This window comes from Pezoporus flaviventris, unplaced genomic scaffold, assembly GCF_033815535.1.
Source record: "Pezoporus flaviventris isolate CSIRO_AGI_PZ_B2104156 unplaced genomic scaffold, CSIRO_AGI_Pfla_v1 ptg000034l, whole genome shotgun sequence".
NCBI classification, from domain to species: Eukaryota; Metazoa; Chordata; class Aves; order Psittaciformes; family Psittacidae; genus Pezoporus; species Pezoporus flaviventris.
In genome coordinates this window covers 1,550,613-1,566,856 of record NW_026892582.1, presented here as the reverse complement: position 1 = coordinate 1,566,856, position 16,244 = coordinate 1,550,613, and the positions used below count along the sequence as shown (strand labels likewise).

At 52.2% G+C, this 16,244-nt stretch overlaps 1 protein-coding gene across 3 annotated transcripts in view; it reads left to right on the top strand.

Moving 5' to 3' along the window:
• Positions 1 to 5,787: 5,787 nt before the first annotated feature.
• SHISA6 (shisa family member 6) overlaps positions 5,788 to 16,244 on the top strand; it is a 229,391-nt gene continuing 218,934 nt past the window's right edge. For all 3 annotated transcript variants that reach the window (XM_061461939.1, XM_061461938.1, XM_061461937.1), the window contains exon 1: positions 5,788 to 6,845. In XM_061461939.1, the coding sequence (XP_061317923.1) occupies positions 6,166 to 6,845 (680 nt within the window). In that variant the 5' untranslated portion in view covers positions 5,788 to 6,165. The remainder of the gene's footprint in view (positions 6,846 to 16,244) is intronic.

Genomic DNA, 16,244 nt, shown 5'->3' with positions numbered 1-16,244 from the left:
GGGCTCGTGGAGTTACAGAGCCAGGAGGCCATCTCAGCAGAGGAAGCTATCTGAGTGCCTCATCAAATCGCTGGTTTTGGAAGCAGCCCTGTGATCTTCAACACCAATGTTAATATCTCTCATTTCATGTTATCATCTGCAGCCCGTCTGTGGCTAGGTAATGACTGTGCAAGGTGTTGGAGGCATGCAATCTGGTTCCTTCCATCTGCTTCTCTGCTGACTTGGACAGTTTCTCCTGGCTCAGACTGGTTCATGATGAAGTGCCTTGAGTGGCAGGGCAATCTGAATGGAAGAGTGACTGCTGGGTTCTCCAGGTCCCATGGGAAAGTCAGAGCTGTTGGACACTGATGGAGCGGTGCCTGGCTAGGTGCTGGGAAGAGAAGAAATCTGCCCTTGTGTAAGTGAGACAGCTTGGTACCACAGTGGTAATGGAAATAACAACAGTGACAGCAATGAGATGTAAAAGAAAAGCTGTCACGAGTTTCCCTTCTATGCACGCACAGCAAGATAAAGGAAACTAACCACCAGCATCCAATGTAGGAGCAAGCTCCCTGCATCACTCACATGCTGCATTTAACCAGCATATCGTCCTTCATGGACTGAGAGAGACACAACCCATCGCAAAGCCCCAGTTTTCAGTGACAAAGGTGGGAAGCCAAAGCAGTTTAAAACATCTTTCTCAAACTGGTGGGCAGCCCTGGAGCCTCCACTGCACAGTAGATAGCAGCAAAGGAGGAGCCCATGCTGAGCTCTCTGTATTCCCTGCTCTCTGCCTGGATCCCCAGGAGATGACACACACTGCAGTGAGTAGTGGGAGGGTTTCCCTTGTGCTGGAGTTTCTGTTCCTAACAAGAAGGCATCACAAGAGTCACAAAGTGCAGAGATAGAACCAGGTGAAGCAAGTCTTTTGGGTGAAGCAAGTCTCCTTTAGCTAAGGAGGGACCATAAAAGAAGTCAGCCTAGAGCTGGCTTTCTACATGCAGATGTTCTTCTGTGCATGAAGGAAGGAGCATGAAGGGGTACTCTGGTACCCCCACACCAGTGTTTGCTGTGTAAGTGCATTTTAGAGCAGTTCAAATCAGGAGGGAAGGGAAAAGCAGCAGAAAGCAGATGTGTGAGCTGTGCAGACATCAGCATTGTCCCCTGACACACCACAGAGCATCACTGGAGGAACTTTGTGGGTTTGGCTGTCCAGTTTTGTGTCACAGCTTCTTCCACCAGGAGAAGACACTGAACTTCTGCCCATCCACCCCACCACAGGACCTTGGGGTTTGCAGAGGTGCAGTGGTAAAAGCACTTTCTGAAGCCTCTTCTGTAAGCAGACCTGGACAAAACAGCAAGGAATCAATCATTTGCTGGTGAAATTTCTTTGTCTTCCATTTACAGATGGCCCACACAGACATTCACAGCCTCCTCCTCCTCCTCTCCACCTTACTGGGAATGGGCAGAGGCTCAAGTGCTGAGAATGCCCCAAAGACAGACACACACGTCACTGCTGTAGGACATCATGAGCCTGTGACACTCACTGCCACAGTGGCTGGATGGATAGGAAGAGTGAGAAAGAAACAAGACGTTCCTATGGGTAAAGATAATCACGGTTCCTCAAAGTATACAAACCCACACAGACCACAGAATTCTCTCAGGCACTGGAGAATAAACCAGCCACTAAAAGCTGATGAAATGTTCCTTTATGAGCTAGGTTCTTGTCCCTGTCTTTGAAGCAGCTGCTCAGGAAGCTGTGTAAGAAGCTGCTCACATCTGGCACTGCCCCTGTGTGCAAGTGCCCTGACGTCCCAGGGCGCTCACATTTCCCTGTCTGGTTTCAATTCCCTGCCTCTCTTGTACCTGGAAGTAAGCAGCCTCCTGCTTGTAACAACCTCAGAATCCATCCTGTACCTGCACCACATTTACAAGCAAGCGCATAGCTAGTCAAGCAGGAAGGAATTCAGCTTTACAGAAATAATCCCCCAAACTGTTATTAGCTTTTTGTAGCTACATTAATTTTAGAAGAAAAATTAGGTCCAAAGTGCTGTGCTCATTTTAATGAAGATTCGCGGTCACAGTTTAATCCCTGGAGCTCCGGAGCACATCAGACTCATTGCAAACTCCTCACAAAGTCACCAGAGTCCCACGAGTGGTGCCGGGGAAAAGGGGCTAAAGGGGAATGCTTCCGAGCACGAAGTAGATGAAACCCAAGGTCCTGAATCTGCACTTCCCTTGGCCGCCAGCAGCCGCGACGCTTCCAGACAGATAAAAGCTGCCAGCGCAGAAGATGAACAAGAGAACAGCTCTGAAGCAGGCACGCTGCTAAAAACAACCTGGGGAGGATGGGCTAGAGATGAAAGCGGCAGGGCTGGAGGTGCCGTAGTGATTTCAGGAGGCATGAAGCCTGGGAGCGGAGCTGGCACCAGCGCCGCCGTTCCGAGCATCCTGAGGTGCGGAGCGCACGTAACAGCATCCCGGCTGCTGTCCGCTCCTGCTGCAGGCAGCAGCGCACTGCCAGCCCCAGGGGAGTCCCCGGAGTCTCACGGTGCTCCTTGGTGACTGTCTCCTTCTTTCCACATCTGCTTTAGCGCTTTCCATCCCCTCGTTTTGGCTCTGGGCATTACGCAGGAGATCCGTGTTCTTCTTTAGAATACTTCTTGCTGTTGATTTGAGCAGGAGGAGCCAGAGGCATCTCGGTGTTTCCTCATTACCTTGGTCTGATGCAGCCATAGCAGTATCACAGGGGCATGTGGAGCCCAAGGCTCAGCCGGTGCTGGAGGCTGTGCAGACACACTAGACAAAGACAAATCTCAAACTTCAGATGTTCCGTGGGGCAGAGTATGTAACACTTGGTGCTGCTCTCCAGGGAGAGTTTTCCTAGGCATTTTTTGGGCCCTTGTAACATAAAGACAGAGGAGCTTATGTCTAAAGAACTACAGATCTTGTCCCTGAGGATTGTCTCTATCAGCAGGTAGCTTTCCCCATGTGGGACAGCATGCTGGGCTTTCTCTAGTGATAGCCCCCCTCTGCAGAGACCTCACCTGCTGTGTAAGTGTGCAGGGAACAACCAGATGAGGTGAAGGTGCAGGTGATTACATCCTGATGACTCCTACAGTTTTCCCTGGAGAAGCAAGGACAGCATTTCAAGGCAGCTCAGGGCTGAAGATGCTTGCAGTTGTGATTCTGATGAAACCATACTGGAGAGATGGAAGGCCCATGTTTGAAGATGGCCTTGCAGCATCAGCCAGATCTGCTTTAGAACCTTTGACAGGAGGTTTTGGAGGACACTTGTAAGGGGAGCCTAGTCCCCAAAGGGAGGGATGTTGAGCTGGGCTCACAGGAGTCAGGGCTCAGAAGGGTACATGGATTAAACCAGTTCAAACCCTCATCTGCGTGGTCTCATACCACGTTGGCCTCAGGCTGCTTTCTTCTGCCTCATGCTTGTGTTTGGGGCCAGGGGAGGCTGAGGAACCCATGGTGTTGATATACCAGTGAGACCTGGGCACATCCCTTAAACCCAGACTCCCAGGGCCACTGCAGGGAGGGTCTTGAGGAACGAAGCCATTGCCTGGTTTCCCCATGTGTCCCCCGGCATCAGAGCAGCTTTAGAAGACAGGGTTGCAGCTTCCTTTGACAACCTCACAGACCGTGAGGTCTCCTAGGAGAATTACAAGGTGTCCCCAGCCATGAGCTGGGGGCATTCAAACCGAGGTAGCTTGAGGAGATGATTCACAGGGTGTGGGGTACAGGGAAGGGATTTCTCAGGGCTGGCTTCCTCTTTCTCTTCACTGCTCTTTTCCCCTCTCAGCACCCTCCCACTCTAAGGAAAGCTGCCTGCCTATAGCTACAGGGCATCGCTTCAGTTCCTGCCTCTTTGCTGTGATTCCTCCCTGTCCTCTGTGTGTCCTTACAGCTGGCAACGCCGTGTATGTCTTCAGGAAATGTTTGCAAAGGCTTTAGTTTGGTTGGCAATGGGACACAGGGGAAGCACCAGGACTTTGAGGAAATTCTAGCACGGGGCCCCAGAGGCTCAGTGAAACCTCCTGTGCTCATTGCTGGCTCAAAACTGCCTTCAAGAACCGTGTGATGGCTGCGCCTGGCCACTGGGTATGCCCAGGGCATTGTAAGCCCATTCTTGCAGCACCCTAGAGCTGACCTGGAGAGGAACCAGAGTGAAGAGGTGGGGAGTGGGGGATGCCTTGTCCTGCACCCCAAGCACAATAGCTGAGCCCTTGCAGCAGGGACCTGGGGTGCAGTTGGACTCAGTGCACTTTCCCAGGGATGCTCCATTGACCCTGGGAAAGCTTATGTATCTCTGGGGTCCCTGTCCCTTGTGTGCATTCATTATGGTCTGCTCATACATGTCCATAAGGATCTTAGGCTGGTTCAGCCCAGAGAACAAAAGGCTCCTTAAAGGGAGACCTTAGAGCAGCTCCAGTGCCTGAAGGGGCTGCAGGAAACCTGGAGAGGGGCTTTGGCCAAGGGCCTGTAGGGACAGGCCAAGAGGAATGGCTTTAACCTGCCAGAGGGGAGACTGAGCTGAGCTCTTAGGCAGAAGCTCTTCCCTGTGAGGGTGCTGAGGCGCTGGCACAGGGTGCCCAGAGAAGCTGTGGCTGCCCCATCCCTGGCAGTGTTCAAGGCCAGGTTGGACACAGGGGCTTGGAGCAAGCTGCTCTAGTGGAAGGGGTCCCTGCCTGTGGCAGGGGTTGGAGCTGGATGAGCTTTAAGGTCCCTTCAACCCAAATCAGGCTGGGATTCTATGACCATACCTTCCCCAAGCTGTGACAGGGAACACACCACTGCTTATGGCCAGAGAGTCCGCAATGTGCTTACACATCTGTAGGGTCTGTGTAGCACTCAAACAACCACAGGGACCATATTTCCTGCACACATCAATCCAGAATCTCATGCAGTTACAGGAACAATACTGAGTGCACACACTATTAGGGACCGCATCCCCTGCCTGTCCCTGTCTTCCTATAGACACATGTGTGGACCATATAGCGCACACTCCTACAGACACTACCCCCCTGCCTTCTCTTGCGGGGACCATAACTCCACACGCTGCACCTTGGTCCCACAAGCAGGGAGCATGTCCCCTGCATGGGTCTATAGGCACCCTGCCCACTCTCACCCCTGCAAGGACCCTTCACCTATGCACCCCACAGGGACTCTTCCCCTGCAAGGGCCCTTCCCACACTCATCGCTTTAGGGCCCCTTCTCCTGCAAGGACCCTTCCCCTGCGCCCCTATAGGACCCTTCCCACTCTCCCCCCTATAAGGGCCCTTCCCCTGCGGCCCTATAGGACCCTTCCCACTCTCCCCCCTGCAAGGACCCTTCCCCTGCGGCCCTATAGGACCCTTCCCACTCTCCCCCCTGCAAGGCCCCTTCCCCTGCACCCCTATAGGACCCTTCCCACTCTCCCCCCTGCAAGGCCCCTTCCCCTGCGCCCCTATGGGACCCTTCCCACTCTCCCCCTATAAGGCCCCTTCCCCTGCACCCCTATGGGACCCTTCCCACTCTCCCCCTATAAGGCCCCTTCCCCTGCACCCCTATGGGACCCTTCCCACTCTCCCCCTATAAGGCCCCTTCCCCTGCACCCCTATGGGACCCTTCCCACTCTCCCCCTATAAGGCCCCTTCCCCTGCGGGCCCCTCCCTCTCTCTCCCCCGGCCCCATCGCAGCGGGCGGTGCCGGTGCCCGCGGTCCCTCCGCGCGCCGCCGCGGTCCCGGTGCTGTCGGGGGCGGTCCCTCCGGCGGTGGGCGGAGCTTCCTCGAGCCGCCGGTGCCCGGCCCCCGCCAGGCGCGCGGAGCCCGCCGGCCCCGCCGCAGTCCCGCTCCGGCGTGGTAAGGCCGAGTGCGGGCGGGGCCGGGCCGGGCCGGGGGTGCCGGAGCGCGCCGCGTTCTCACCCTCTCCCCGTCTCTCGCAGCCCCTCTCCGGAGCAGCCGCTCACCGGGTACCGGGACCCCGCCGCCTCCAGCCCCGCGCCGCCGGCATGAAGCGCCCGGCGCCGGGCAGCCGCCGCTGAGGAGCAGCGGGACAACCCCCCCCCCCCCCCCCCTTCCCCTCCTTACCCCACAACCGGCACCCTCCCTGCCGCACCCCCTCAACAGCCACCAGCTCCATGGGGCAGCGCCGCGGCCGCTGAGCCCCGCGCCGCCCGCCCGCCTCGCCCCGCCATGGGGCCGCGGCACCTGCTGCTGCCGCTGCTCCTGCTGCTGTCCCTGCAGCTCCTGGCCCTGCTGCTGGCCGCGCAGGCGGCCGGGCCCCCCCGCGCCAAGGGCAACCGGACCCAGGGGGCGGCGGCGCCGCGGCGGACCCCGAAGCCGGGCAAGGAGCTGCTGAACCAGACACTGGCGGGTCCCGGGGCTGCGGCCCCGACGGCGCTGCCCGGCCGCGGCAAGGGCGCGGGGAGCGGCAGGACGCCCTCCGGCGGCGGGGGAGGCGGCGGGGGCTCGGCCCCGGCGTACGAGACGTGCTGGGGGTACTACGACGTGAGCGGGCAGTGGGACAAGGAGTTCGAGTGCAACAACAGCCTCACGGGCTTCCGCTACTGCTGCGGCACCTGCTTCTACCGCTTCTGCTGCAACAAGCGCGCCGAGAAGCTCGACCAGAGCCTGTGCCGCAACTACAAGAGCCCCGAGTGGGCCCACCCCACCACCGCCAGCGGCGTGCTGCCTGCCGACGGCAGCGACGGCGCCGATGGGGACGCCAACAAATACGACCCGGACAAGGACAGCACCAACGCCACCGTCTACATCTCGTGCGGGGCCATCGCCTTCGTGCTCATCGCCGGCGTCTTCGCCAAGGTGGCCTACGACAAGGCACGGCGTCCACCCCGAGAGATGAACATACACAGGTGCGACCCTCCCCCTGCTCCCGGCGCCCCTTCCTTCTAGGGGCACCCTCCTTTCCCCAGGTTCCTCCTTTATGCTGCCTCTCCAAGTGTTTCCCCTTTGCACTGTCTGTCCAAAGGCTTCCCTGTCGTGCAACCCATCCAGGGGGTCCTCCTTTCAACCACCCACCTAAGGGCTTCCCCTTGTGTGCAGCCTGTCCAAGAGTTTCCCTGTGGTGTGACCCCTCTGAGAATTCCACAGGCTGCCCCAGGGTCCTGCTTTTGCTCACTCTCTGAAGGTTCTCCCCCTGTACGACCTGTCCAGGGGGTCCCCCGAGTGCTGCCTGATCAAGTCTTCTTCCTCTGCACTGTCTTGACCACGCGTTTCCCCCTCGCGCCACCCTCCCGAGTGTTTCCCCTATCCAGCGGCTGCCCAAGGGCTTCCCTTTCGTGCTGCCGGTCCAGAAGAGCTTCCACTCGCTCACGCTTCGAGGGGTCTCCCCGTGAACTGCTCACAGAGGGGTTTCTCCTTTGTGAGTGCTGTCCCAGCCTTCTCTCTCTGCACCACCCGCAGCTTTTCGCCTTTTCACCATCTACCCGGGGGTTCCTCCTCGGCAGTGCCCAGGGACACCCCGACCCCGCACCCCCATCCTCATCCCCTCCCCTGTCCCTGTTGGGGGGGACCCGTCCTGTGCCCTCTCCCGGCCCCGGGCTGGGAGCCCCGTTCAGCACCGCGGCTGCGGACAGCTCCGCACTGCCCCGCTCTCCCCTCCCCGATCCTCTCATTGACCCCCCCGCCTCCCCCATCGCCCCTTGATCCCTCCCATCACCAACCAGCCCCCCCATCGCTTCTTAGACCCCATCACCCCCTGAGTCCCCTACTTCCCCCTGGTCCTCCCCAGCTCTCCTATTGCCCATGGGTCCCCCCCTTGTCCCCCGGAGAGCAGAGACCCCCTGAGCACCATGGGTCCTGCCATGCCTGGCCCGGCTCAGGGGAGAAGTTCAGAGAGTGCGAAGGCAGTTGCTGCTTCTGGCCTTTGCAAGGGGAGTTCAGGGAAGCCCTGGCAGCCGGGAGTGTTCCTTCTCTTTCTTTCTTTTCGCCTCTAAATGGGGATAACTTGAGCTAGTGGTCTGTCTGCTCTGGCCGGCTGCTCAGGAAGTGCTTTGGCATCCTTTTCTCCAGTTTTACACATTGCTGTGACAAGAGAGAACACTCTGAATGTGTCAGGGAAAATCCTGTTTAAAAGCAGAAGCTCAGGCTTCTGTAACAGTTCTCCTGTTGGACACATGCATGTATTCTCTCAGTTCCTATTTAGTGTTTGATGTACTTTGTGCGTGCTACGAATCCGGGAGGTTCCTGTGTTTGAACATAAAAATTAGTGAGGCGCTTCTGTATAAGAGCAGTTTGTGAGCGTGAGTGGGGTGAGCCCTCATCTCTAACAGATAATGATTCATAAAGGAAGTAAGGAAGAAATTTTAATCAAAACCATTAAAATCATTGACCATGTTTTTAAGGCTGAACTTCAGTCACAGCCAACAGTGTCTCATGGGAGAAACTGTAGCTTTTTACAAAGAAAAGGAGACAAGCGATGCAGATTTTATGTCTTTGGGAAGATGTGTTTTAGACTCCTCGCTTTGTAAATGGTGCTGGCTGATGTGAGTTACTGTGCGTTCAATGGGGACAATAAGTAATGCAGGTTTATGCTTGCTGAGGGTCTGGGCCGTGTTTTCAATCGCAAACCTGCTCTGACTTTGAGAGAAAATAACTTCATGGTGTTAAAAATCTCTAATATCTTTCAGGTCCCTTGTGTCTGTGCAGTCAGGAGTCCCGAAAGTACCTTAGAAAACATGTTATTTTAAGTGTTTTCATAACCAGGGGCTCAGTCTCCCAACCACTGAGCTCTTCTGGCTTCAAGGCAACTTTTTCTGTGCCTTCTCTTCACACTGAATTTGGAAATCTGATTTGGGTGCCCGTATGTTGCTTCTCCTCTGGCTCCAGGGTTGGATCCGACACCCTGTAAAAGCAGAGACGGTGTTGCCAGACTCGTCTGAATTATTCCTGATGTTTTAATTTCTTTGATGCTCGCTGTTCTTTATTTAGATAAGATCTGGTAAAATGATTCACCTGTGTGTAGAAGTATGAATGGCAGATTGAGTGCTTGGAAAGCTTGGCTTTCAGAGCATTATAAGGAGTTGATTGACTTCTATGATATGGTAGCTGGTAAAAGATTATACCTTTCAGAGCTGTGTTACCTGAACTTGATCAACATCGCACGACGGTTTAAATATTATGAAGGGCATCTCCAGCAGACAGGGGCTGCATCAGTCAGAGGTAAAATGCTCTCAGTGCCTGAAGCAGAATGCAAATATGAGGAGAGGTTTATCTTTGTCTGAGAACTGCTGCTGAGTAACAGGGAAGGAGAGAATCAGAATGTAGGCAGGTATTTGTGTCTGAGATTGTGTCACTTGGAGTTAAGTGTAACACCCGGAATAATTCACTGTGGTGATGGCAAGTGCATTAAATCTCAGTGTGCATCCCAGCAAAACCCCTGGGATGAGGAGAACGACAAGTATAAGCAGAAATCATTGCAGTGGGCTAGAAAATGTCCACAGTGAACAGTATCCCACACCCAGGGAAGATGAAGCAAGGCTTCCCTGCTCTTCCCCATAAGCAAGATCACACTTCCAGTTTTATTTCATCATGAATGATTGGTTAGCAGTACTCTGTGTAGATCTTATTTCTCTGCTAAGTTCTCATCCAGCTTTTACAGAAGACCCTTATTAACTCAGAAAGAAGGTTTTGATGGAGGCAGGGCTCATTTGATGTCCTTTGATGGAAAGGAGGGTTTGCAAATTCACAGGAGAACTGGTACTCTCATGTGAAGTGGAAGGATGTCTGTGCATGGAGATATGCGTGTGCATTGCCGAGCTGAAAAGCTGGGCTTGTTTTCAGGCACAACCACGTCCCTTTAAAGCAGAAGCACTGCTGTGATTCTGGGCTGAGCAGTGACAGTAACTGATCCTTAAGTTCCTTTCTAAGAGCAGCTATTGGAAGTACTTTGAAAAACAGGAGCTAAAATATTCATATTTTAGAGAAGCACTTGTAATGCTTTAAACTTGGCTGATTTTTTTTTGATGGTTACAGGATCTTCCAGCCTGACCACGTATGAATACCTCTTGTCTGGATCTTGCTTTGGAGTTACGCTGTCAGAGCTAACACATGCCGGGCTCCATGTAGAAACTGGGGCTGATTTCTGAAAGCTATACCCAGCAACGCTTTGCCTGCTGATGCTCTCTGACTGCATTTGTGACGAGGGTTTGGTTTTGTCAGTTTGTCAGAGCTTTTTCTTTTCTCGAGCACTGAAGTCTTTGCTTTACTTTCAGTATGGGAAAGCGTTAGGAAAGCTTTGACGGTGAACGTGCTGTTTGTTTTCAACGCTGAGTATGTTTTTCTGTAACAAGGAAGGGTGACCCAGAATATTCTCTTCCCATGGCCATGACCCTAAATCCCCACGCTACAGCACATAAATAATTCCCTGCTGGTAGTATCGCTCTCTGACCCGTGTTTAGCCCTCAGCACCAGTCACCGTTGTGCTCTCTGCTGAGTTAGGAATGATCAGATTGGGAACTGCTCATAGTTTGCAGCTAGGATTTGAAATGTTCTCGGCTCCTCGCTGCCTGGGAGCTGGAGGGAGGCAGTGGTGGTGATGGCACTGGGGGAAGCTCAGCTGTTCTGTAGCTGCTTCGAAGCAGAGCTGTGATTTTTTTTTTTTCCTTAGCAAACTAGCTTTTGTATCTGCTAAAAGGCCATCTTCTGTATCTGTCCTTGCACGGAGTGTGGCTGTTGAGTGTTTTGGCTTTTGAAAGGGAGAAGGGAAACAAACACCTACTGCTCAGAGGGCGTCACATCACCCTGCTCCTTAGGGCATCTTTGTTGTTACAAAGAAGAAAGGTATTTGTGCTACTCTTTACTTTGGTCTCTGCCTTTGCATCCTCTGCGCTGTGAATAATAGCAGTGACTGGTTTATACATTAACTTTCTTTTCCTATGTAGAGACCACAGTTAAATCAATCCATTTGCCATTTTTCCTTTGCAGCTCTGAATTTCAACAGGAATCAGAGGCAATGGATCTGTCTGTCCACAGATGCAGGAAGGCTGCTGCTGCATGATGCTAACTGAAAACACGGGAGGTTTTCTCTTCCTTGAAGCTGCCCCTCACCACGGCCCCTGGGCTCTGTGGCTTCCAGACTGTGGTCACCAGTTCTGCTCTGTGCTGCTGTGTGGTGCTTGAGCCAGACAAACTTCACACTTCACATGTCCCAAGGGCAAGGAGAGGGGCTGTGAGCTCCAACCTGGCCTTAGACAATTTTCTTTCTTGGGTGCTGACACTTCTTTCTTTCCCCTTCTCGTTGTGTTTTTGCTCTTGCTTCTTATTGTATTCCACTCTGTCTCATTCATCTGACACACTCATGTGCCTTCTATCTGCTCTTTGCCCTGCTTTGGATTCCGTATTCCTGATGGCTTCCGAGACTCATCTCTGATGTGCCCTGTTCCTCTCGCAGGCACAGAATGTAGGTCCACAAGCACGTGTCAGGCTTGCTTAATGTAAAACAGAAAAAGGCACAATCTTGTGGCCTCAGAGAAGTACCTCATGACTAGTTCTTCTGTTTCGAGCCAGTTCTGCACCTTGCTGTAGTTGGGGTAACTCCCGTGCAGGGAGAAGACCTGAATCTTGTCCTCTTGCCACTGAATTGCTGGAGCTCACCAAATCCCAGCAGGATGTACTGGAGAAGCTTCAGTCTGAAGCTCTTGGCACACTTTGCAGTTTGGTAACTGTTTTTTTGGGGTCTTTTTGCTGTGCTGTCTCTCTGAATATATGTTATAAAGAGGCTGTGTTTGGTAACAGCACAGTGGCTACAGACTTCCACTGGCTGCTTCCGAGTCTTCTTTCTTTTTGAACCAGGAAGAGTCTACCCTCAGAACTATCTTGCCTTCACCAAATCAGTTCAGTGTCTCCAATTCCCATCTATTTGCTATTTTTCTGCTTTCTAATTAACGTTTTCTATTAGCAACCCTCCATCACAAGGTGTCAAGGGAATCCAGCCTAGCTCTGAACATCTATTTCTTTTAGTTTTGTAATCTCTCATATCCTTAACTAACAGTTGATCTGTGTGCCCTTGGAGATCAGACGCCTTTTAAAACTTCTGCTTTACATAAGAAGATCTGAACCTTATCAGGAAAATGAGATCATGGTGCTTCTTTGCTTGCCTTTGCCCCTACTCACATGGGCAATCTGTATTTCCTTAGATCTGCGTGCACTGTAGCGCATGAAAGTCTCAAATGTCTCATTACCCAGGAAGATAAGCATGAAATTCTTTCACAATAAATATCTTGCTGTATTTTAGCTCTTGCCCCAGCCTCCATTTGTTTCAATGGAAGGGCTCTTTGAGGAAGAACAGTTTTCTTCAGTAAGTTTAAAGTCCCTTAACTGTGTTTACAACGTAGGGTTTTGTGCAAAACCAGATACCCTGTGCACAAAACTTCTTCTGTGTGCACAGCGGCGTTTCTCAAAGCGCTGTGTATCCACTGAGTGCTGTTAATCATAGAATCATACTATGGTTTGGGTTGGAAAGGACCTTAAAGCTCATCCAGTTTCAACCCCCTTCCATGGGCAGGGACGCCCCACCCAGACCATGTCACTGGCTTTGTGCATGCAGATATCAAGCACAAACACTAACAGTAAAACACTGTTTTTTTTTGTACTGGCTGAGCTCTCAGCATCATTCCTGCAGATTTTCATGCCTGTGGAAAACCTATGAAGACCCGCTGGTTTTAATTTTGTTTCTATGAGCACGACCAGTGCTTAGCTCCTTTTCCATACAGGAACACTGCTCCCCACTCCCCACAGCACCCGTGCTTTCTTTACTGGGTGCATCTCTTCTACAGTGTCCCTTTTGCTCTCTGGAACCTCAGACCGTGAGCCAGGTTGGTAACGGGGCCGAAACTGGGAGGGTGGAAGGTGGATGCCTGGAGGACCCATGCCCAGCATGGCAGCGGGTCTTTGCTCTGTGCCCTCAGTGGTGCTGGGGGTAGTGGGTGGCTTCTTGTGCCACCTTGACCCTCGCTGCCCTGGCTGCTTTCTGCTCACTGTAACAGCTCTCTGCAGAAAAACTACAGTGACAGGCCAAGGGGAATGGCTTTAACCTGCCAGAGGGGAGACTGAGATGAGCTCTTAGGCAGAAGCTCTTCCCTGTGAGGGTGCTGAGGCGCTGGCACAGGGTGCCCAGAGAAGCTGTGGCTGCCCCATCCCTGGCAGTGTTCAAGGGCAGGTTGGACACAGGGGCTTGGAGCAAGCTGCTCTAGTGGAAGGGGTCCCTGCCCGTGGCAGGGGTTGGAGCTGGAGGAGCTTTAAGGTCCTTTCCAACCTAAACCAGGCTGGGATTCTATGAAATGTCAACTCTGAGATTTATCTTAACTTTTTAATTATAAAATCTTTACATAACCATGTATTTCTCCTTGGACCTGCTGTGTAACTGTTCAAAGGAATGGGTATTACCTGTTTAAACCTGTGAGTTTAGTGACTGCAGTAAATTCCTTGCTCGCATCACAGCAATAGTAGGAAACATACTCAATTTGTATATTAGCATTAAATGTGGAAAGTACTTGTGTGAGATGTGCAGTCTAAGCACTGCTGATATTTACTACTTGATATATAGCCTCCAGAACCTTTACCTAAGGCGATATCTTTACTTTCCAGTTGCTGATTTCACCTCACGTTATAGAGACAGGAGAGATGATGAGCTCACAGCGAGGGTTCTTTTCTCATTGATTTATCAGTGTGATTCCTATACTACTATTTCAGGTGAAATGTACTTTCACATACATGCATTCATATGCTGGGTGTGTATCTGTAGTGTAATTATGTCACCTATGCTTTAGTTTTGAGTTCACCAAGATGAGTGAGTCAGGAAAACTGCCAGCCTCATTCTGTTATCATCTGGAGCAATGATATGGTCCTTTGTACATCCCTAAGTAAGTTTGCATTGAAAATTATCATTAAAGCTGGTGTAAATTCCAGGAGCTTCACAAATATGCCTTGTATTTGGCAGAAAGATTGTTTCAGAAGACATCTGGCTTTATTTTTAAGAAAGAATTTATCCTCACTTCTGCTGGGTGCAGGTGCACAGCATCTTAATGTTTAGCCTTTTTGACTTCTTAACTCCATGGATGCATTCACCTATTCATATACACACATATGTAGGTACCCACCACACAGAATCACAGAACAATTTGGGTTGGAAGGGACCTTCAAAACTCATCAAGTCCAACTCCCCTGCAGTGGACAGGGACACCTTCCGCTAGATCAGAACCCAGAACCACGTCCAGCCTGGCCTTGAATGTCTCCAGTGATGGGGCACATGTGAGCTCAGGTGAAAAACCATTCCTAGTGTTCCTCCCCACACACCCTGCTCTGAAGTACCAGCTCCTTTTGTTTGTGGCAGATGCAGAGACCTCTTTTCCCTGTTGCTGACCTGGGGCTGGTGCATGTCTAGCACACTGCTGAGTGCCTGCACTTTCTGAAGCATCATCTACTTTGGCAGAGCTGCTTCCACGTGAAGGAGGCTGCTTCCCACAGGGGTTTGCTGGCAGCAGCATCCCCATCCCCGTGTTTCCCTCCATGGATCAGTTTGCAGAGGTGTTTGTGTAATCAATTAAAGCCCATCCCTCTGGTAGTGAAATCAGAGAGTGTGGCCAGACACATGCCCTAGGGGTGATGCCAAGGAGGCAGCAGGGATGGAGAGCTGATGAGAGGCAGTGCGCACTTGCCTTCCCCTCTGCTGCTTCACAGCTGACATGGGGGAGCGACATGGAAAGAAGCATTCAGCTAGCAGGAGCTGCAGTGTGGGAGCCTATCTCATAGCATAGCACAGGTCAAGGGCAGCACGTGGCTCTGTGTGGTCAGCACTTGAAGCTGGACAAGGTGTGCGGCAGCTCTGGGGACGGGCACCAACCCAAGCCAGGAATAATGCACGGCCGTGCTCTGTGCCACTTGCTGGTGATGGGAATCCCTCTCCCTTGGGGAGACCCTTCCCTGTGAGCTGGACAAATCGCCTCTTTCTACTGGGTTAGCAGGAGAGCATAGGGGAGTCTTTAACCTCACTCTTATTTTAAGGACTCGTAGTGAAGTTCTGGCTGTGCTGAAGTCCTTTGGAGTTCTGCCACAAACTCCATCACAGCTATGCTTTTAGCAGGCATTCAGCTCAGCCAGACACTGCTGGTTTTATTGTGCTCTGCCAGATCCATTTGGTCATTCTTCCCCAGATTCACGGGGGCTTGGAACAGGCAATACTGTTTTCTGACACCCCATGAGGTCTCCAAGAGAGGTTTTCAGAAGGAGAGATTTTCAGAGGGCAATAGAGTGAAGCTTTGCACACGTACAACCTGCACTGGAGGAAGTGGTCAGCTCTTCCCATCACCTTTTCCTGTCCAGCATCTGCAGACATCTCTACTCTTACTTCCCACAGGCCACACGTGTTGGAGCTGTCACCAAAGCTCCTGTTGCACACACTAGAAGGGATACCTGGGCCCACACTATCAATTAGTGTTGAAAATCCATGGATATTGGGAAAACAGGACACTGCTTTCAGAAAAGATGTGGTGAAGGACCTGAGAGCTGTTACCTCTTTGGTAATTAGCACAGCAGGTTGACTCTGGTGGCTGGGTTGGTGAGTTGGTCCTTCACAGCCCCTGCAATGTCATGTTCTCTTTGGCTACAAGGTCCCTTCAACCTCTGCAGGTGGATGTTCTGGCTGCACTCTAGTCCCCCCCATCACAGTACCTGATGTGTCTCAGAGCTCATTAGAGCCAAATGCAAGCTCACTTCTTACACCAGATACTCCTCTCTGGTTTAACTTTGCTTCTCCCTGTCTCCTCAGGATCTGTGTCTTTTTTTCTCTCTAATCCAAGAGGAGAGGGTTATGTGTGAACTGGAGATACCACCATCAAATACAGTCCATGAAGTCCTCGCTGGCTTTAGGGCACTGACATGAGTTCTGCATTTCCACAGATAGGTCCTGAAAAAACCTGACAAATATCCAGGGACACCTGGGATGGGCTTATTCAGATGGAGCTTCCTTGGCCAGTGAGGGGGGCATGAGGAAGGAATTAGACTGTGAGCTCTGCCTTGCGCTTTCTCAGTGATACCAGGTAAATCCTTCCTTCTTCAGTGCACAGAGCAGTTAAGAGAAAGGAACTTCTCCGCATGGGTACAGGGGGCAAGCAAATCACCATAGTGGAATTGCTGAGGTCAAGAAGCTAAGGCACTGACGTGGCTGGGGAAGATGGGAGCGTCTCACAGTGTGAGAGTTCCTACAGGAAGAGCATGGGTCTGCAGTCAGTGGCATTGCTGAGCCTGAAGAAACG